The 24,958-nt window shown below is 26.0% G+C and overlaps 1 protein-coding gene across 4 annotated transcripts in view; it reads left to right on the top strand.

The window, feature by feature from the left end:
* The first annotated feature begins 11,348 nt into the window (after positions 1–11,348).
* Positions 11,349–24,958, top strand: part of Nos (Nitric oxide synthase) — a 90,154-nt gene continuing 76,544 nt past the window's right edge. For all 4 annotated transcript variants that reach the window (XM_015522997.2, XM_015523002.2, XM_015522991.2 and 1 more), the window contains exons 1-2: positions 11,349–11,899; positions 23,790–24,023. In XM_015522997.2, coding sequence (XP_015378483.1) covers positions 23,805–24,023 — 219 coding nt within the window. In that variant the 5' untranslated portion in view covers positions 11,349–11,899; positions 23,790–23,804. The remainder of the gene's footprint in view (positions 11,900–23,789; positions 24,024–24,958) is intronic.

Here is a 24,958-nt window from a genome sequence, read left to right as displayed (position 1 = left end):
CACACCACGGAGACTTCAAAAATATATCGTTCACATTTAATGAGCGTGTATTAAACTATGTACCTATATAGTTATACGATACAAAGTTGTACACTACATGAATATAATATTATTTATTATATAGCTTGTATAGTTGCCATGTGGATCCGACATTCATGTATACTTAAAACCCACCTAATACTTACCTAATACATTAAATAATAATATGCACCCCAAACAGGTATATATTTTTAGATATTTATAAATTTTTATTCATTAAATGAGTTTGTGTAGTACTATAATTCCATTTCATAATTTAAGGCGGGGATGTGCAACTGATGGCGGCGGACCGCGAGCCGTGTTCTGCCAGCGTACCTTTTATCTCCGACCCGTGCTTTATATTAATTCTAACATTTAAAATATAAACTGATTTACAACTTCAAGATAAAAAATAAACTTTTTATAAAATTATTGGTTTTTAGATGGATTCAGAAAAAAATTGATTTTTTTTTAAGAAAATATGCATTGTTGAAAAGAAATTAATACTTTTTCTGTGCTGTAAGATCATAAAAATATAATTTGATATTAAGTTGAATTTTGAACTATATGTATTAAAAACCCACTTAAACGAATTAATAATGTAGTATTCGAAAGAAAATTTTAAGAAGTTGAACAATTGCGTCCTCAAATTAATTTGTTTAATAATCCTAATAATTCTATATGACAGTTGAAATTTAAAATAAAGATGCTTTCATTTCACTCTGAATTATATGAGTTGCAAATAAATCCATTTTTATCTACAAAACAGATTTATGTTTGGTCTTAGAAAACATAATCTGTTGAAAAAATATTCACTTTTACGAAATTTTTCATTGAAAATTTATGTTATCTTTATTGTTTGAGACAATTTACGTTTGTGATTTTACATTTTCTAACATGGAATATTGATCATATCAAATTGAAAAAAAAATCGTTCTACAGATGAAACATTATATTATCATCTAATTCGTATTTCCATTTCAGAAATAGAAAATTGATTTTGCTACTTGCGCAAACACACATTCTCAAAACTCTCATTAAATAAATTGTAAAAATTATACAAAATAAATGCTTATAATTAATTGTTATTTTTTGCGTTTTCCATTAATTTAAAGAATACAATAAGTGTTTAGAATAATTATTAATTAACAAGGGTAGGTATAGATTTAAATTATATAGTTCCATCGACACTCGCAAATAATGGAACAAAATCGTATTCATGTTTACGTATTAAAACTGTTTACCATATACGAAGCATTGAAAAGTTATATATATCTAAAAATATAACAGCATTGAGTTTTCACCTTTTAATACATCATAGGAACTCGTTGCATTTTAAATCCAGTACAGAGCAAAACCTATTGATTTACAGCGAATTTTTTTTCAGTGAACACGTGTTTTTGATAGAAAAGATTGCACCAAAAGTTTCATAATATCCCTATATCGATTGAAAATCGGACAGCACAGATGGTATTTCATACAGTTTATTTTTTAAATTCCCAGTATACTTATCAATAAGATATTGAATAACTTAAAAAGGTCAGTGAAATTTAGAGGAAACCCATTTTTGACTAAATCCTTCATGTGGTTTGAAAGTATAGAAAATAATAATGTTAAAAGTGTTTTTTAAATTTTAAATTTTAGTATATATCTGCTGCTAAGCTTAATAATAAAATAAAAAGCTTAAAATCAATAATCAGTATTTTTTAAATTAGTAATAACAATATAGTATCTAATGAAACGTGGAACTTATATTTAACAGAATAGTACCATGATAACTATGTTAAAAGAGGGTGCAATCTAATTCAAACTGACTCCATTGTAAAGATAGATTGTATTTTTGTAACTTTTAAAAAAATTATAAAATTCATGCTCTGTGCGCAACCTTGACCATAAGTAGTATGATATAGTCTCACAGTACCAACTGGCTAAGTTTTTATTACTTTACTATTCATTAGTATTTTAAACTAAAATAAATATAAATAATTATCAACATAATCGCATCACTTGTGTAGGTTAAACAAAAAATACAAATAAATAATTATTTTTATTCTTTTAAATATTTTTTACTGAAAAAAAAATAATTATTTTAACCCGGAATATTGTCGTATCTCTTAATAGTATATTGCATTTTTCTGAAAAATTGCAATTATCAATAATACATAAAAAAATTATTTAGTACAAAAAAGCACGTAATAAAAATAAAAACATCTTCATAAAAGCAAAATAACATGCACTGCATACACAATATAATAGACTTTAGATTGTTTAGAATAACTTTTTTTATTTCGAAACATTCCTTTCAGTTATTCTAAATAACGATGTTTATTCCTCAAGATTAAGTTTAGCAACTTGATTTACTGTAAGTATTTACTAACCAAAATTACAATGAACAAAAAATTTACATTGTGAGAATAAATAATTAATAAATTTAATACAAATACAAACGGTAAACGACTATTTCTACAAATTGTTTAGAAAAATCGTATCTGATTTATAAAATTTAATTCTAATAAAATTAAAAAAAAAAACATATTTTGAAACCCAATAGTAATTTTACGTCAACATTGCTGGCACAATATATCCTAGGTATGAACTATATTGCATCGTACATTTTTGATTTATATGCAAACATCAAATTCACAATAACATTGAATGTCTAAAAAGAGTACCTACTTATTCATTTTTAGGAGTCAAAAAATATTTGTATCGTACATCAAAGTTCGAGGTAGGTTGGCACCTATAGGATACACTTACACTGTATAGGTAACTTAAATAAACAGTTAATTTATAGCTCCAAATATTTCTCAGGCATTATATTTTCTTAGCTGAGCGTTCCTGAGAGTTATTTTCTATTTGTTTCACTTTACTAGTTGGCGGTTCTCTAAACAAAACTTTAATATTTTGTTTGTGACGTACTATAAGAGTAATTAATAATGGTGAAAAACACTGTATCAGCGAAACACTTAAAGGTTAAAAAATAACTGTCTCTCTTTTTCGGCTAAAATATACTTCTTACCACTTGTTTAATGATTTCAACATATATAGAACCATTAATTATAACGTGCTTATCGTTGTGCGCTACGATAGTAGTATAAGTACCTAGTTAGTCCTTATTACATAATTTAATATTATGTAAAATGTGCATGTTGTATAATTTTATAAACATTTACAACCTCTTGAAATATTAAGGACAAATTATTAAACTATAGGCACTGTACCTATAATATTTTTTTTATACGTCATATAAAATTTAGAAGTGATCATTGGTTCAAAAATATTAATTAAGAACTGTCTAGACGACAGTAGTCAGTAACTATGATCAACTAACCAGATAGAAGAAAATGTTGTATTTAGCTCACTTATTATTTAAAAATGAAAACCATTTTCGTTCACAGCATTTTCTATTTATTCAAAACATAAATTAAATAATATCGTGAAGTTATTTTGAGACACCACAAACCATTAATTGGATAACAAATAAAATATTTCCATTAATAATATTAATTTAGATGGTGATCTTGTAATTATCTATGTATCCAAAATTATATTTGCAATTTAATTAATATTTTAATAATATAATTTCACTTCATAATTGTGTAATAATATACAAAGAAATTGGCAGTTAGATGAAACTAATGAACGGAGGAAAAATAGTTATTTAATTTTAGATTCCGATTGATGAAATGAATCAATAGATTTTACAACGTTAAATGTTTTTTTATTTCTGTAACTGAAAACTGAAGACACTTTTTTTAGTAAAAAATTTTTTTTCGGGGGGTGGGCTGATCAATTTTTTACACAGCGGTGCATTAAATACCTATTAGCACGGCCGAAGCTATAGAAAACTAAAAAAATAAAGATGACAATTTAAAATTAGTAAAATAAAATTTAAGACTTTTTGAGTGAATATTGTACACCATTGAAATAATTTTTAAATTTTATTAACATTTCGGGGGGGGGGGCTGCAGCCCCATCAGCCCTCCCCCTGGCTATGCCACTGACTAGTATGTATACACTTAGATCTATTTTAGTACTTTTAGGTGATTAGAATTTAACATTTTCAATAGGTAACTACTTTTTAAAATAATCAGGAAAAACTATTAAAAAAATATGAACGTAAATTGTTTGAATGTTATTATAATTATTGTCAAAATAATTATTTGATAACCAAGATTACCAAAAGTTAGACCACCTTCACTCTAAATCTTTTTCATCATATATACGATATGATTTATCATTAAATTCGAATTTAACACAGTAAAAATTACAATGTCTACTTAATGACGAGGTACACACTACTCCTACTGTGCGGCTATCGGTTACCTGCCTCTGCTTTATACTTAAATAAACTAACTAAAATTTAATAATTAATTCACTAAATGATATATTTTATTTTTAATTAATTATGAAAACAAAATTTCAAAAGTTATTCGTAACTAAAAATTCATTTAATTATATTCTCAGTATTTTAACTAGGTAGGTATCTTCATAAAATATGTTGTGAAAACTTTTTCAAAACTTCAAATCTCCTGATAAAATGATATTATAATTCGTATTAACTTGTATGAGTTATATAGAACTCTGAGAAACAAATAATAATATAAAACTGGAAAACACTATGGTGTATTGTTGTATATTACTATTATAAATTATGATTGCAGGTATCTTATTTACAGTGTTCAAGCAAATTTTGATAAATAATTAAACAATAAATCTAGGTAGGTATAGATAATAAAGATCAGTAAATATGTTTTTATGAAAATAATTTTTAATCCAAAAACAATGCATTCCAGTTAATTAAATAAAAGTAAACCACAGAATTTAGTTATTTACATGTAGATAGGTAGTTAAAATTAGGTTTAGTCATTTATGTTAGTTTTTTGTAACTTTAAATATACTTAAGAGTTCAAAATTTGAGTTATAGGACAAATTGTATTGAATATATTCCTTTCAAAAACTTAGAAAATTATTTTTTATTTATTTGTTTAAATTTATGATGAGATCCACATGTTGTAAGATTATTTAAATAATATTTGATCTAATAAAGAATTAATTCATAACTACTTTTAACTAAAACAATCTATTTCTTTTGCGTACATATTAAATATCTAATTAATATTTAGAACTATATGAAAATATTGGTATAAAATATTATTAAAAAAAAATAATAATAAATAGATACCATAAAAGACATTTTAATGTAAAACCTCTGCATATCCTTTAATGATCTCAAATTATAATTTAAATTAATTAATTTCGTTTAAAATAAAAATATGAAGATTCAAACATTTATTACTTAATTCCATCATGTTTAAAATACACAATGATTATGTTTCATACAATAGATTGTGGTGCTTATTTTTTTGTAAGGAACAAATACAAGTTGTGTACAATTATAATAAGTGTAGGTATATGGGATATATAAATAGTTTAAATATACAAATTATACGTTATTATTCTTCATAATGTAATAATGGACTACTAAATATGGGTATATCTAAAGACTTACTAAGCTTTATTTAACTCGCAAAACACATAGCGCTTACTGTTCAGTACATAAAGTAATAAGTTTAGTGGGAAACCTACCATATTCCCCTAACTTACTTAACTCACTGAATATTTTCATTTTGTATAAAATATCCATTCATTACTATTTTCCTCATAAAAATATAATATTTAAAAATAGGTATATAAATTTGAGCATCTATTATTAATTCAAAATGTATTATATAAGAAGAATTACTTACTTGTATTAGGCATATTGTAAATGTACAGTATATTTTTATCAATAATTTAGGTTAAAAAAAGTTTACATAAATTATTTTCATTAGACTAGAATACAAGTTCATTAGAACTTGATTATAAACAAAGTATTAAAATAACTAAATTTATAAAAAAATTATTGAATTATAGCCTATATCCTATTTTTATTAGAAATTATTTCAAATGTGTTTCGTATATTCATTATTTGTAGACTGCATATTGTAATAAATATTTATATTTGTATTAGACCGGAAAGTTGGTAGACAACCTCAATATTCTTTTTCTTCTAGGACTTAAAGCGGTCCATTTAGAACCATCATCGCCTACAATGCACTTTTCCACCTTTCCCTATTCAAAACCACTTCCATATCCAGAAATGAATTGATTTCCTTCAGGGTTAAAAAAAATAAACCTCAATCACTGAGAAAAATTACTGAGAACATATACGTCTAAATAAATTATTAATACATACATTTATTAGTGGAAATTTCAAACAGGTAAATCAAGTTATAAAATATAGTGATTTGAATGCTATTGCAGTAGATGATATAAAATTTAGTTTGAATTTGTTTAAGATTTAGATTTGTTTCCGTCAATAACTATTTACTGACTAATATATTTTATCAAATAACATTTTGGAGGAAATTATATCTTCTTGCTTAAAAACAACAAACAATGGGCTAAAATAATTTAGCGGGAGTCTAGTTGGCTTTAATGTATACTTCTTATACACATACGCATACAATCAATTTCAATTATACAAACTATCGTGAACACAAAAATAGTTAAATATTATAATATAAATTTTGATTTTATTGATCGAAAACTCTAATGTTGCATCATTTGAAAACCCATTGTTCTTTTGGTTTCAAATTTTATGGCATCAAAAACAATATATTTTTATGTGATACGAATTTTACTGCCATACGTGCACAAACTATAATTAAAATTTTAAATGTTTTTACAGCAAAAATGTATTATATTATAGTAAACACAAATGACCAATTATAGGATAGAGCGAAACTATTATGCATTGGTATCTTTAGATATGTGTACGCATAATCAGTTCTTTACAAAGTGTTGTCATAATATTATTATGTTCGGTCTGACGCGTAAAATCAACCAAGAATATGGTAGGCATAATATTATATGACACCGACACGGTTGCTGCCAACCACTACAACACACCTACGCCGACCCACGCCAACCGCTGTGTTTGCCGCCCTGACATCCACACTCTCCCCAGAATCCCATACTATTTGTTGAACAACATTTAATTATATTAGCGATGTCATGAATCTAGATTTTTACCGACAAACCAAACCTGAATGTAATTTTTTTTCTATTTAACGAACTCTAATCGAACCGAACTTGTAAATTGTAACTATAATTATATATAAATTTAAAAAAACTATTTTAATCTTGTATTTAATGTCGTACAAAATATTATATTGATAGAACTATAGCGAAATATACGAAAACATTCAATTTACACACTAAAAATGCCGTATTTGTTTTTTAAAATACTTTATTCATCAAAGTCAATACTAATTTTAATTTCGTCGGTTTGATTTTCAAACCAAATTAAACATCCCAAGTTTCATTCAGTTTGGTTTGAAGATTGATCAGTTGGTAAGCATCACTACACCATTATTTTATAGGAAATATAAAATGATAATAGTAATACAACAATAGTTAATGTGTAATTTGTTGTGTCTACGTCAAGTTTAAAATAACTATAGATTATCAAGTGCCTCAATTGTATTGTTCTGAGGCCAATGAAAATATAAAAACTGTAAAAGTACTATAGCAACTTGATAATAGTTGCTACGTATTAATTATTTTTTTTTTTTTTTTAAATCATTAAATGCCTTAAAAATAAACCAATAATTTATTAAGTTACATCAAATATGTTTTTTTTTTTAGAACTGTTAGTGTTCAATAGATAAATAATTAAACAAAAATCATTACTTTTATTTATTAAACTGCATTATAAGTCAAATCGTACTGAAATATTTTATTTATTTAAGAAACTAAACCAAAAGTCTACTTATGGTTGGTAGGATAAAAAATAAAACAGAGCACAGTGGAAGAAATAACTGTGGTATTGTTATATGTTAATAAATATTCTAAGAGTGCAATATGTAGTAACAATAATAATTGTTACATTTCAAAATATTTTCACATCAGATCTCTTATTGTGGTAATTTTAATGAAAGAAATAATTGCACAATACTAAATGTCCACCACGTTGTCTGGTATTATAATATATTAATATCATTTAGCTGTTGGCACTTGGTAGTAACACAATATGAAAGGGCGTTGCTCAATAATTTATTTTATTTTATGATAAGAATAAATGCTGACGATCACCCCAAACGCCACGCCTGCATTGAATTCACTGCCGACAAATTATGTTTCGTAGATTCTAAGAACGAACGACACATTTCCAGAAATAGTACAGTTGTTACTTTGTAAGACATTTTTTTTTATTAGAGAATCCGCCAAAAACTGACAATGTGAATTGGTGATCATCGAGCAATAATAATATTACACAATGCATTGGACAGTCCTGCAACGCAGTATCTATTATATCGTAAAAACGTGTACCTACAAAGGATTGGTCACAAATGTCGAGTGTTTGGTATGTTTACCGCGGGTGCCTGCACGCCCGCGGTCCTCACAATAATATTATTATTATACGTGATCAAAATAACTCGACCATGGTGTTCAGTCAAAAATAAACGTAATAATATATCATGCAACTCTGGAAAATGTGTACAATTTTTACCGAGCTTTAAAACAAGTGAATTCCTCTATAGTATAAAATATATGATTTTAGCCCGTCAAAATCTTTCGTAGAAAATTAAATTTTAGCGAAAAATCCATCATTGAAGTATTTTTGCATAATACATATTATAATAATATGCTTATATATCCCATGGGATTAACTCAGTGGACAGCCAAATACGTCGAGTCCATCTCCCATTTGATATTAGCAAATCGTTTAATAAATTATCTGCATTGTAAAAATAATATACTCTAGGGTTGTCGTATTTTATTCTGCTTAAGCCTGGGCAAATATATTTTTTGCATAACTTTTATGTGAAAAGTTGTCTACTCCTTTATGGTCAACATCCAGATTTAACACATTTGTCCATAACTGTTGAATACCACACAAAATGGTTAGCACTTAACGAAATTTACGTTTATAAAGCAAATACTAACGCAATGTTACAAATCGAAATGAGTAATTATTGACAAAATCATCAATTATTAGTATGACATGACAACTCTAATAAGATCTAATTAAATTACACATAGCTATAATTTTATAACAATGTAACATAAAGAATAAGATAACATAAGAACATAAATACCTAATTGTAAACTAAATAAGTATGACGTATCTAATCAATTTAAGATTAAACTTTTCTTTCGAGTAAAATACAAATCATAACATTTTAACGGGAATGGACTAATGAAATATTTTATGGATTTCTACTGTCACCGCAATCTTATACCATTCTGCTTTCTTATCAAACTATATAAATTTATAAATGAAATACCATATTATATTACAAATTTCATATACTACACCGATGTCATTCTTGTTGTGCCTCTGAATTCGTAACGAAATTCTATCGACAATCGCTGGCAAAACATGTAAGGCTAAATAGGTTTTTACGTACCGTAATCTATAAGTTGCCTACAAACAATGGTAATTAAGTTTGACTATATAGACGTCCACAGACAACCACGGAACAGTAAAAGTACAAACTACGAGTTTGGACCACGATAATGCGAACCATATAGTTTTAATATAGGTAACAGTTTTTGGTTTATATAATACAATAGAATATAGTTATAGTCGCTACAATATGATACAGGCTTGACTGTTACTACGGAAGATAAATCGTGGTAAGAAAAGATTTCACGGCGGTAAACGGTGACCACGTCAACGGTATATATTACCTGTGAAACGCAATTAGGGGGAAGGCGCGTATTTCTTACATCTTCAAGGAGGAAATTTCTTGTCTACGATTGACGGTGTAGGTGACGACCGCGACAGTTGGTGAGCTACGACTGCAAACCAAACATGTGCACAGTTCGTGAAATAAACGATTCGTCTACGATACCTTCGTCGTTTACGCATAATCGGCAATAGGTTTCGGTGAAGAATATTATCGAGAGACGTCGTCGTCGGTTTTCGGAGAGAGTGAAAACACCGAAAACCTAATTCGTGTACGGCTGTGGCCGATCATACTGCTCAGGTTATTTGTTCCCAGCTAGTGATTTTCGAACCACATGTCCGGGTCGATCAAAACGCCACCCATAAGTCATGAACCGATTAATTTTTTTCCTCGTATACGTAATAGTAATAATTAATTAATCACGGTTCCTTAAGCGCGAACATTTAGCGGTACGTAATTTGGGTTATAAACGTTGAATATCATAATTTATTATTTCACACTAATTGAGTATAACAGCGTATAAAATTATAATAATTCATAGAACGACCACACGCGTTCATAATTTTTTTCGTGAGAATGTGGGAAACCGAGTCACTCAGAATACAAATAATTAAAGATATACCATATAATATAACAAAATGGTTTTTTTTTAATTCGTTACTTTGATTTTTCAAACGAGAATACATTTTTTTTACACAGTGCCAGTGCAAAATTCTCTTTTTATATAAAAAGTGATAGTTTGGTTTTTTTTTTTTACCGAAATCCGTGATCTTCTCGGGCAGGGCTTTTTTTCTATATTTCGGAACAACCGACAATACCTCTGATGTGGGTCCGAACACTCCGAACTTTTAAATGACTTTGAGTGTTAGTACTTACATTTTGTAACTTTAAAAAATATGATACCCGCCACAAATCGAATGACGTGCTCTGGATCATTACTAGTAGGTAAAAGGTTTTTGTTTCCAAAAAAGTAATCCATGGCCGAAACTTAAACATTTTGATACACGGTGAGGCACTTGGCCATCGCTACAATCTGATTTTGGATTGACTCATCGTGCACGTCATCGGCACGTAATTCCATCTGCAGGCCATCATTTAACCACTAGAACTAGGTCTGATAATATAATACAAAAAACGCTATGAGTCTAACTGATGCATGTTTTTTTTTTACACCGCAAACTGCCGCTCCTTTGAATACGTCACGCATTTGTGGAAAAAAATAATATCACGTGCAGTGTTAACTTTTCGAATTATTCGCATATATTATAATTTGATCATACGCCATATACGGCCGAGATCGCTTTTCCCCTGATTTTCACGTGTTTGGAAATCGGGAAGTCATGGTGGTCCTTCCAGTTGTACACGAAACAGCAATACTATTATTATTATTATTGCCTACAGACATTGTGTGTATGGATTGCGGTACTACTGCCCACATAAACCACTTATATATTATATTGTTATTATTATTATTATTATTATTATTATTATTATTATTATTATTACATAGTAATCGTGATGATAATGTCGACGGCGTTACCGCGAGACGGTGGCGCGCGCGCCATTGGCCGACCGCCGGGCGGCGCGCGTGGCCGTTAAAAAGTGGCGGGCGAACGCGGCGTGCACGTCTCGCGAGGATTCCGACGAGGAACGCGTCGGCAGTAGACTTGTACGCGGAGGCAGCGACGACGACGACGACGACAAAATTATTATTGCAGCGTGCTCCTTCGAATCCGTTTGTTAGTTGTTTTTTATTTCACCGAAGATTTCACCCTTTTGGCTTCACACGGTCTCCGCGTCCAGACTATAATTTAAAATAATATTATTTAAATATTACCATATAAATATTATCTGAAGCCATCGTCATCGCGGCGATTATACAAAGCGACACCGTGAGACGCGATCTCCGCAGACGACGACGAAATCGTTGTCGTCGCGATATATGACAAAAAATAATAATAATAATATCAAAATATTAATTGCCGCTGAAGGTGTGCGAAATCGCGATTTTCTCGTTTCGACGAGGAGCTCGCGTAGTACAACAGTCGTACACGGTGTCGCCGTTGACCGCGGCCAGAAGACGCGCACGGAGTAGACCGTCGTCGTCGTTCCGCGATTTCATCGCCTTCATTAATTAATAAGTAAGTATTTTACATGAATACATCAAAATATTAATGATTGTACTGGGTATGGGATTGTATTTTTGTGTTGACAATTCACACGTAATAGACCGTCGTTGAAGCTCGAAAGTCCACCACACAGTTGATATTATTATTTATACGCAATCATAAATAGTTTATTATTAAATTAAATAATATATCAAAAGTAAATAAGAGCGAAATATATTTTATATCACAGCACTGCGGTTTGGCGTGGGGTAGTAGTTAATAGGTGTATCAGCTCTACCATTTCACACGATTTTTATCTAAGCTTTAAATGCTTTTTAATGATTTAATATAACATTATATGATGTACGATTTAGATACCATTAATACATTACGTGATGCGATTAATAGTATCACTATATCATACAGCATGCATATAAAAACACTATTACTTCATTATTTATTATTATTTATATGCAACTATTATTTATTTTTTTTTTTTTAAATGAACAATTGTCGTAATAAAAATAAGTAAAAGAACTAGTTTTTATTTTACATAATGTATTTTTATTATGCACCTATCTAAAATATATAAAAATTAAAAATATATTATTTATGAAACTAAAAATTGTTTGGGGTGATGGATAATTTAATTTAAAAATAATCACCAAGTTTTTACCAAATATCGGTAAGTAGTAAACCCAGGAATTGTCAATGCGTAAGTTATATGATTTCTGTGTCCACCAAAATATATTTTTGAATAAAGTTAAACAATTTTGAACACTAAATGAATAATAATAAGACGATACCACGCATTTATATTATACACAACTAATTAAATTATTATTTTGAGGTAAATATATAATGATATAGATTACCAATGATAATGCTAATTCCCAAAAATGAGAAACATTATCTTAAAGTTCAAGTTCAATTTCTTTGAATAGCTACTATGATTAGAATTGTTATTTAATCTGTGTAAGAACCATGAAAATGCTTGAATTCTAGTTCTTAATAGTTATAAACATAAAATGGCAACACAATGATTAATAAAACGTTTGAAATAAAATGTAAATACCTTTAATCGAAATTACATGCTTGAATTTTTAACTAAGTACCTACCAACTATAAAAAAAAAAAATACTCACTTATTTGATAAATAAAACATTAATTGATCATAAATACTGCAGTATTCGTCCACTAACAGTATCCAATATATTACAACAATATAATTAAAAATATCCTTTTAAATTAATTTCATAAAACATCGCATGGTGTTGTAAAACAAATAAAACAAAACATTTAAGAAAAAAAAAACCGATCACGTTTAAAACGAAAAAATTGTAAAACATAATTCAATTACTCTTGGTTGGGATTTCAAAGAAGGAATTCGAACATTTCGCCCCATCACATCGTACTTTTCACCACGGTATTTTTCGGTGTACTGGACATTGTATACAGCGTTAAGGTTAATGTTTGGTTTTTCCATTCTATCTAGGGTGTTTTTTCATAAGAAGTTGACACTTATTTTCGATTTAAATTTTAAACTATCTGATGGAACGCTGCAGTGAGCTGGGGATATAATCGGGTGTATCGGGTGTAAGTGTGTAATGTATACACAGATAAAATAAAAAATCATTACATGCGAATTGTATTATGTTGTTTTGTGCCTGGATAGTTCAATAATTTGTTTTTTTTTTTTGGAGTAAGCTTCTCGCTTGTTTTAAAATTAAAAACTTATGGATTATAGTTGAGTCTTTATTCAATAAATTTACCATTTTTTCTTGTTCAATATGACATGTGCAGTATATCATTATATGTCTGTAATACAAATACATCAAAAACGAGTGAAACATCTTTTCAGAACATAATATTTAATTCTAAAATCTAACAATAATGTTAAAAAAAATCACATGAGAAAATAAAAACAAACTCGCTGATGATTACAAAAGTACAAAAAATAAATTACCTAATGATGTTCATATTTTCATATTTTTTTCTTGAATACAAGAAGATTTTTAACAAAATACTTATAATAAATTAAAGTAATGAAGTTCGAAAATATATTGAGAATTCATATGTACATATAGCTTAAATATTATAAAATATAAATTATAAATTTTATGTCATATTTGAAATTAATACGCAAAAACAAAATAAATAGAAACATAAAACGGTGGCCAATAAAGATACAAATGTTATACGTTTTATGTGAAATGTAAAAGATTTTATTCGTAATATAAATTAAAATAATATTATATATTATAACTGAGATATAATTTATTTTTATCTATGCTAGCAGTGTTTTATTGATATGCTTATTAGTTATGCAGCCAAAGTTTACTAAACTTAAATTGCAGGATATCACAATATTATTACCAGGGCTTAACAACTACAACCAGGGTAGTTGGGGCTTAAATATTCTGTCAACCCAATATTGAAGTATTTCAAAGCGGTCATCTTTATAAAAATTGTATAGAAATATTATAATTAAATACTTAGTAGACCTAATATTGATTTACATTGTGATACAAGTGAGATATCGGAATATTGGTTTGTCAACATTATTATTATTATTATTTTAATTATAAGAATATTTTTTTTTTTATAAATAATAACTATTATTAAATTAAAAACTTTCTGGTTAAACATTGTTTAAATAGCTTTTATTACAATTTAAATTCGTCTATAGTTGCATATTTAAATATTTATAACTAACTACAACCACTGTTAAGAAGAACCATGTAAATTCTATAGAATATAGAATATAGCAATATAAAATTTACCTATAAACATTATTTTTAGATAAGATTTTGGATAAAATAGACAACACGATCAATTCTATAATACAATTTTAAAATTAAATATCACACAATAACTTATTTCTATTAAATATTTTTCAATGAATCCAAAAAAAATAAAAATATTTTCCAATTTATTGGAATTATTTATTTATAACTTTCTGTTATAATCAGATTTTTTGTTTCTCCAATTAATGTGATTATGTATGATTTGTTAGTATAAATACATAATTGTAATTACTTATAGTTATTAATTGTATTTTTATTATTTATTCGATAAGTTGAATTTTCGTGAAATTGAAAATTAATAAACATTAATTATATTTCTATTCACGACCATCTTAAACAATGATATAAATTGATATAATTTTATTTATGCAATTTTTAATGAACACAATTGTCTATACTTACATTGCTTATATTGATACACTATTGTTAATTTTCATTTACAATTAAAAAAGATAATAACTTAGTAGGTAGATCAATATTATCAGTGTGACAATTTTAGCTTAATATTACTTAAATGATGGGTGGTCTTAAATTGTATATTTGTTTGAACTTAAATCATATTGAGTTAAATAAAAATATTAAAAATATTTTGTTTACTTTCGATGTTTAAATTTAAACACAAAATTAAATAATATTACTATTTACAATATATGCCTAATATGCAACTAATCATAAGTATATTATATTAACTCCAAGTATCTGGGTTAATGCATCCAAACAATCACGTATGGTTTATACATCTTTAAATTGTAATACAAAAATATAAATGTTTCTTAATAGTTTTACTACTTATAAAATTGTGTACTTACTAACCCACTATAGTTAGTTGCTAACGTGAATAATATGTACACAATAAACCAAAGGTTAGTTCTATCTTACCTACAGTAATAAATTAGCCATAAACATTTATTTTTAAAATAACTTTTTTGTCTTTACTATTTATTAACTCATTCATAAGTAAATAAATGTTATAGTACTTACTTGTCTTAAGAAAAATAGATTTGTTGAGTTATTATGAAATTTTAATAAAAAAAGCCTCATGACTAAAATCATTCAATTTTCCATTCCTATTTGAAGTTCAAATGTACTAAACTATTTTATTTTTTTAATAATTTTAAAATTTAATTAATAGTGATTAAGAAAATATTATCAAAAACGTATTACTTCGTAGAAAAGTTTTCGGTGAACAAACCAATAACTTTTTACTATTTTTGAAAAATTTACAATTTACAATTGTTCCTTAACTGTGTAAAGTGAATTATTGAGTTTTTGAATAAAATTTAAAATTTAAACAACATTAAACTGGGGCGATAGGTGCATAATAAAAACGACATAGGTTCTATACTATACGTATACCTACCTTACACAATAATATATAATATGCAAATATACTCTAAATTATTCAAAATATGTTATAATCAAAACAATGATAGGAAACTCATTATACTTTGAAAATAAATATTTTTTTCAAAGTTTTAAAACATTATTGGTACATATATTTTTAATTTGGTATGCATATATGACTTTATTCGATAACGGTTGGTCATTTATAAGTATTTAAACAATATATTTAAATTTAAAAAGTAATTATATCTCAAAAAGAACTTTAAACCGTAAATTATGATAATAACAATATAATTTAACTAACGCAGTATTGTGATATTTAGATAAAAGCAAACATTTATGTGTAGAATTTTACTCCAAACCTTTATTAAATATCAAATAATAGACTAAAAACTAATAACAATCGTTGTATCAACAAAACGAAAAAAATATTTATACTTGACACATTATAAAGAATCATTGTTTACCTGGTTATTATAATATTAGCAAATTGAAAATTTAAATTTTTATCAATATTCAAATTTATTTTTATTCTTAACCTAAATATTATTCTATTAATACAATTTAATGTAAATTGTTAAATCTCTTGTCTTATAATATCGTGTAAAATATGTCAAATAATTTAGATTGAAACCCAAAAATGTAAGAAGCATATTATGTATACCATACATATGCCTATATGTATATAAAATGTTTTTTGAGTTATATTCTTAAACTGTTATTTTTTTCTTTAAAATGAATCTAGAGAGCCATTACACAATGTGTTCCATAAAAAGACATTCGATTTTATCAATTATTTGTAATTTTATGCTATATATCTAGGTAACACCTTATAAAAGTCGCAACGAATAATAATAATTAATATTTATCTACTCAGTACTCATATTATATTTTACGTGTATACTGTTAACCTATAAACTACTATATATCATCCAGTTTTTCATTTATACTATTTTTGTTGTTTATATAGATTAAACGAAATCGTAAACAATAATTTTTCTGATGTAAACGTAAAAAATCAATTTTCTATTAATTTTTGTATCCAAAATATCAACAATCCCAACAAATAATATCGTAACTCGATTTTACTATGTTTTTTTCAGTGTTACTGTATTTCTGTAAATCTCACGAAGATGGTACCTAATTAGTAACCAAAATCTTTAAAGGATTTCTTGGAAGAAATTTTGGATAGTAACTTCCAACTTTCCATTAATGCCTTCCTAATTGGTTCTACAAAAATTCAATTTCCTATATTATAAACTAAGATACATAACATATTTAATTATTTGTACAAGTAGGTACATACTCAAAATAGTCTTATAATAATTTATATTATAAGTTATGTAGGTATGCGGTATGTCATAGTTTTCAAATTATATTATAAAAAGCGGGTAAGTCGTGGATGTCGATCTGCTTTTGCTGTACAGTAGGTTACAAGTGGGTTACTATAATGGATGGAATTAAATTTGAACCCAACGATTTGATATCATTATATACGAAAAACGATTCTGAACGGAGACGGTTTACCTTTCTAGGATATTATATTATAGATTATTAACAATTTCTAAATCTTAGATTTAAAAAGAAAATTTTTTATGAATTTCTAGCTTAAAATAATTTTCGAATTTCCGTGATTTTTATGTACGTTGTCAAAATTCATACTTTGAATGCTTATAAAAAAATTGTGACTATATATTTCTTTTATTTTTTAACTAAAATTGTAACAATATGTTAGGAGCCTTGTATTAAATTTTCAAGCTTTTCTACCTAACAAATAAATTTTTATCTATATTAATTTTTAAAAACTAATAATGATCGAAAATTGAATATGACTATAAATAGTTCAACTCAAGTCAAAATATTTTTAAAACTGCATGGTAAATAGAACATACTTATATAAATATTCGGTGAAAACTCCATGTATCTATGGTCATTTTTTTTAAAGTTAAATCAAAAACCAAAATCGATTTTGTTGAAAATTGATTTTGCGTACAATTTCCCGTTTTTCCCGATTATTTAGAAAAATATTGAGAATTTCTTTATTTTGACCACCTCCCCCCCCCAAGTACCAACTAGATTCACTTTCTGATCGAACGAGGTACTGAAGTCAAAAATTAAAGCACTTTTACTAGTTTTCAGTTTTACTGCCCCAAAACGTGATGACAGTCACAATAAATAAATTAAATAATTTAAAAAAAACACACACATCATGGTAAAATCAATACATTTCTCGCTCCACTCAGAATCTAAAATTATAAATTTATAAATCCAACAGATTAAGCTACCTCTATTATATGTCAAAAAAAATAAGTTATTTATAATGTCTACAGTTTTACCCAAATGGTTATAATTCTCGTGAGTTGTAAAGTCATTTTTACTATATCTAATACTACAGATAAAATCATCGAGTGCGTAAAATATCCCTTTTTACTATTCAAATTGAATAGATTACGAAAGAAATACGATTTTTTCGAGAAAAGTTAAGACGTGGAAAATGCATTTTTAAATTATATCTACATAGAATTCATTTTTGCATTATATAACTTCCAATTCAGAACTTACCTTATACAAAATTCAGAATTTCTAATTAATTTAAAATGAAAAATATATGTTGTATATAAGCCAATAAATCCATAACTTATTTATATATATTATTATATATCATCGGTAGTGATTAAATCAAATAATTATTTTGTGTAATATTTATAAGAAGTAATAAAATGTAAAAAAAAAAAAAAATACTATGCTTTTAGTGTTTTATAACTTTTTCAATGATAAATAAAATAAATAATAATTATGAAGTAAAATGCATATTTCTATTTATTTACCATGTTCATTGGTAATAACTAATAAATATCAGGTTAATTGTTTCATTTTCCTACTTCAAAAGGTTTATTACAAACGTAATATATTATAATAGATATAAATTTTAGGTATATTTATATAAATATGTTTATTAGTATAAACATTTTTTATTCTATATTACGATACAGATAATAATTCTTAATGTGTTATTTCTTTTGTATATTTTGATGATTTAATGGGATATTATACAATTATTATTTGAATAACTTTTTATTACCAAAAAGCAATGCTATACAATGAAAAATGTTGGGGAAGTAAGAGGCTAAAATTAATTGTGTTTTTGTAAAAATATGAACTAATATAAAAATAATCGTGCCTATATGTATCGTTAATATATTTAAATAGCTATAAAAAAAATTTATGACAAACCTGGAATTAAATTTTTAAATTTTGACCAAATAAAGAATTACTATTGCCATATTTAGAAAAAAAACTAAAATCAATCAAATAAAATTCAAGCAAACATGGTCTAAGCAATTTTAGCAAATTTTCATTTACTTATTGTTGTTTTTCCGATTATTTTAAAAAGTACTGAAATTTTACAATTTCGATCTCCTAAAAGTCTCAGCTAAATCCAATTCGCTTCCAAAAACCTTCATTGAAGTTTATGATCAGAGCATTTTTCTATTAGAAAATTTGAGGAGTTGAAATTGTACAAACATTTTCAAATACCTCACTTAAACGTGTACAATTATTTGGCTTGATAAGTTGAAAATAATTTTTTTAAATTTATTTCATGATTAATAATAATAATATACATTATTTTATACAATTATCTAATTTGGACGTACCTTTCAAATCTAATACACTACTATGATATTTCTATGTCTTATCACTTATAAACCGTTTATAAAAGTGTCTTATAATTCTTCATCCACTCGCTCATCGTGATTTACTAATCCTCTTGATTACTCATGGTGTTATACATATTTTCTCTAATCTTTCTTGTTATATTTGATTTATACTTTGAAATTGTAATCTTATTATTTAATTTTATTGCATATAAGTAATTCAAATACATTATACTCTATTTCATTATTTTCCACTGCTTTTTATACTTAACTCTAAAAAACAATGTCAATTATTATAAGTATACGAGCTATTAAAATTAATTTCAATTTAATACTCCTAGATAAGAATTACGAATAAACGTTAAGTTTAAAAAATAATTAATAAAATAATCGAGAACTTATGACTAGAAAAAATGTTTATAGAAAGTTGAATACGACACAGCTGGATTAAATACCTATAATACATAGGACACTCGTCTCCCTTCACACACCTTAGTACGGAATATGGTGTATTCAGTATTTAGATATTACACTTTAGACATTAAGAGCTATAATAAAATATTGCATTCAAACAGTTTTTCCGAGTTCGTTGTTAAACTAACACATCCTATACCACACAGAATTTAATATGAAAATATTATTTATTTATGTGGTCATATATATGATAAAATTATATTCTATGAAGGTTTTAAAGAAAACATTTATTTTATTTGAAATTTGTACACATAATAACTTATACAAATACTTTTCTATTTTAAATAATAGGTATATTATTTTAACCATTTATTTAAAATATCATATTACTAGTACCTACCTACATTGTCTGATATATTTAAATCTAAAATCACACACTGTAGTATTATAACATTAGGTAGGTATACTACAAAATTGATTTCACGAAACTATTCTAAAATTTATAAGGAATAACATTATCTAAATTACTTACTCTTGAGTTTATTTTTTAAATTCTCATATAAAATAACGATCTGAAATGCTTGAGTTCTACTATTTGGAAATCCCTTACATCTTTGTAAAATCAAAGTATCATATCAAAATAATACCAAGATATCTCTATAAATTGTATAATGTATACATATAAATATAATTTTCAACCATGTATTTCAATTTTTGGATATAAGAAATCCAAATTTATTATTTTACGTAAAATAAATATTAAAGATGACATATAATTCGTGCTGTTTTAGGATTAATTTATACTTATGGATCAGTCGTTACATTAGATAATTGGATATTAAAGTAGAATCATGCTCAAATTATTTACTTTTATTCTGAATATTATTATTTTATTACAACAACTACACCTTAATTCCTAAGAAAAAAAATCATAAATACAACTTTATTCTTCAGATTTCGTCAAATGTTATTTATGAATGCCCAAGAAAAAAATGTCCAATGATAATAAAATAAATGTTGAAAAATATGTACATTGTGTTTTAGACAGTTAACAGTTCTCGTTAATAAAGTTTGTCTCCAAAGCGATCCATTTTTTTGATTATTCCATGCAGTAAATATCAACACAAAAAGGGACTCACCGATTTGCGATTTTACCGTTAAACAAATATATAATACTATGTATTACTAAATATGTATCGAATATATTAACAAAAAAAACCCTATGTCAACATTAAAAGTCATTTTTAATGTAATAAAAAAACTCTTCATTTAAAATCAGGAACCAGCAGTCTGTTTGTTACTTGATAATACAAACTGTCAATAGAGTGTTGTTATTATTATATTGCCATTATTATTTTTTTCCGATGGCATAATTTACAGAGGTAAAACACAGTGTTGTAACTCACACCGATTGTTTTTTTTTCTATTTTCAACATTTTTAAATAATTTATTACTATTATTAATTTTTACTGAAAAAAGGGTGAGGTAAAACAAAAACAATAATTATTATTGTGCTCTATGTGTAAAGAAGCAGACGACTGAGGTCTGTCAGAATGTTAGAATAACACAAGTGACATATAATCGACCCTTCCGGTTCATTGGACGAACATAATACATACATTCGGTACAACAATACCCCCACGGGATAATTTAAGAAAAACGTTTTCCTCGATAACTCACAAAAATATTACTTAACTACAAGCACAAGTCTTTGACCCCTTATCCTTGCTCATGTAATATAATCATTAACCATTCCAATGCATTTATTGAACTACTTTATATTTTTATTTGTTATTGAATGTACCTATAACATTTAACTATTAAACAGTCTAACTAACAATACTTAGGGGAGGAAATTAATGAACGATAAAATTATCCAACTGCGTTTACTCTTTGGTCTCTTTTACATTTAATTGCAACCACAGACATTTAATATGCTGATAAATTATTGTTAAAAATTAAAGTATTTTTTATTCCCGGCGTATAGTTTATATTACGTGTTGAACCCCATTTAATGAACAAAAATCAACTATAAATTATATATAACTTGTAATAAAAAATTAAAATTATTGAATACATTTTATTTTTGTTTGAAGCTCAGTCTCATCTTATTTTTGAAAATTTCAAATGTAAAGCTTTAATATTATTTGTAGTTATATTTTTATTTTACAGATCATAGTTGTTTAGATATTACAATCATGTACAATTTATTTTATACATAGCTAACTTTTTTTAAAATATTTTTTGAGTCTGTTGTCATCTTTTGGAACAGTGATAAAATGCATCAATTTTCCACTTAACGGTTATTTTTGGTGTCAAAATTGGTTTTATAAGTGATACATTTGGAATTTAACGTAATCGGGATAAACTTAAAAATAAAAAATATTATAAACCGGAATATTTATGCAACACCAGTTTCGATAAAATCAATTATTTTTTGTTTGCATTTAAAAATTAATTCCCTCAAATACTTCAAATGTTCACAAAATATTTATAAATACAGTTTTTTTTAAACATTTTAGCTTTTTTTGAACTATGCAAAGAAATTTTAAGTTTTCTTAGTTTATTTTCATAAAAAGTCAACAAATTTGAATTTTTTACCAGGTGATACTTCCTATGCTATTCTTACAGCAAATAAAAAAAAATATTATATAAATAGAACAATTTATTATTTTAAATACCAGTAGGCTATATAATATTGTTCTTTTTTTGGTCAAGATTAATTTAAATGACTATATTATAACTAATATAAGACAAATAAATTACTCATAATACAGTTATATGAATGAATTATACAAAATATCCTTAGAAATAAGCATTGGGCATTGCGTATTTATAAAGATAATCGTTATGTATGTTATATAATATGCAATGAATCATTATAGAATTCATTATTTTAACACATCCTATTCAGTAGCCTACTCAATTACGATATAAAATTAAAATCATACCATAAAAAGTGATTTTTTTTTTAAATTAGGTATGTAAAAAAAAAAATAATAAATTCTTCCACAAAATTTTACTCGCCTTTTAGAAATAATGGTTAAATCCAATAAAAGAAAATCAATTATTCATTATACTTAAACATTCTAAAAGGGTTCATTGAAATAAACAAGCAATAAGTCATGCTTAATAGTTAGGTAATTCTAAACTCGTGAAAAAGTAGTTTAACCCAAAGAAACTCATTAGTAATATACATTAATCTTATATAATTATTTTAAGGACTTTAAAGAAATCATCAAAATATGATTATTTCCAATAATATTTCTAACTATGTTTAGAATAATGGAATCTACGAGTTCAATTATGTAGAATAAAAAGTAGAATAGTGGATAATGATGATTTAAAAGTATCATAATATCTAGTATTACTATATGCGTATAAACAAATATGTAACTATAAAATTAAAATAGTATTTTTCATTTATATATTATAAATCTTTAATATTACTTTTCTATGTTTGAGAATTCCAAAGTCAATAAATTGTAAATGGCATTATTGTTCATCAAATATTTCTTAGGACTAAAACACATTTATGCGTTTAATTTAATAACGCCTATGTTATTAATTATTATCATAAAATACATTTAATCTAGGTAACATAAAACCATAGCTCAATTAAGATTTTTATAAATCCAAATCAATTAACACAATTTAGTTTTAAACAGTTTTAAAATTTTTAAATATGTTTAATTCATTTAGGAATAATTGAAAATAATGGCACGTGACACACCGGACGAATCAGTTCCACTAGAATTAATCATACCGGGCAATACAACAAAAAGAGGATCATTGGTCAGTAGTCGTTTCGTTGATTTAGCCACTGATGGATTGTCAAACGGCCATTCGAACGTCCCTGTTCAAAAACCATTGAAATTGAAGAACCTCATATCCAAAGGAGAAGCATTCGATTCCTTGCATCACAATTCTACCAAGGTTAGTGTTTTATTAATTTTGTATTTAATGCATACGTATTTATATATATTTTTTCAAACAGAAATATATGTAGTACCTATGCTCAAATAATTGCATTTTAATTAAAACAAAAAAACATCCGAATTGAACAATGTTCGTGTATTTGAATGGCTTTAGGGACTGCTAATATAAGTAAAAAAAAATAAACGACAGATGCTTATCTGACTTATCTGCCGACAGAATTTAACGTTCAAAAGCCAACTCATCTCAAGAGTAGAACGAACCCTATTGTTGGAATCACGTATTTTTTAACGGTCAAAAATCAATATTTGCTATAGTTACATCGTATACAATTTTTTTTTTCTATAAGAAATCGTCTAATAATTCTGATTGAATCTTTAATTTTTATTATTTTTTGATCAATAATTAAATCATTTCGGATAAGATAGGTTGACAGGTAACTTAAAAATATATATAGATACATTATCATATAATATTAATTAAGTAATAACACTAATAACAGTTATATAGTTTTAGTACTTTTTATGGACATCATATATAGTTAAATTACTAAAAATTCTATTGTATTCTGTAATTTTTGTTTTAGTAATTTTTAGTATTTAAAAACTCATAAGAACACTTGTAAGATATCATCATCTACATCAGTAATTCTGTATACAATATTCTGTATATTTTTGAATAATTTTAGTTATCCGTTGTCAAACACATTATCGGCATAAATCCTGTTTTGAAAATATACATAATACTTTTTGTTTGCTCGTGATATATTATTATATTATTTTTTCATATATTTTTCTTAAAATTGCCTAGTGAAAGGATTTTTACAGACAAGTTTTAGTGATTAAATAAATTTAAGTGAATAAACAACAATACAGTATTTTGAAATCATATGCATTACTTAATTCATAAAATCATAACTATACGCATTTATAAAA

This window comes from Diuraphis noxia, unplaced genomic scaffold (genome assembly GCF_037042655.1).
Source record: "Diuraphis noxia isolate RWA-SAM2 unplaced genomic scaffold, SU_Dnox_SAM2 contig0002, whole genome shotgun sequence".
Classification (NCBI taxonomy): domain Eukaryota; kingdom Metazoa; phylum Arthropoda; class Insecta; order Hemiptera; family Aphididae; genus Diuraphis; species Diuraphis noxia.
Note: the sequence above shows the minus strand (reverse complement) of the source record. Positions and strands in the feature narration are given on the sequence as shown.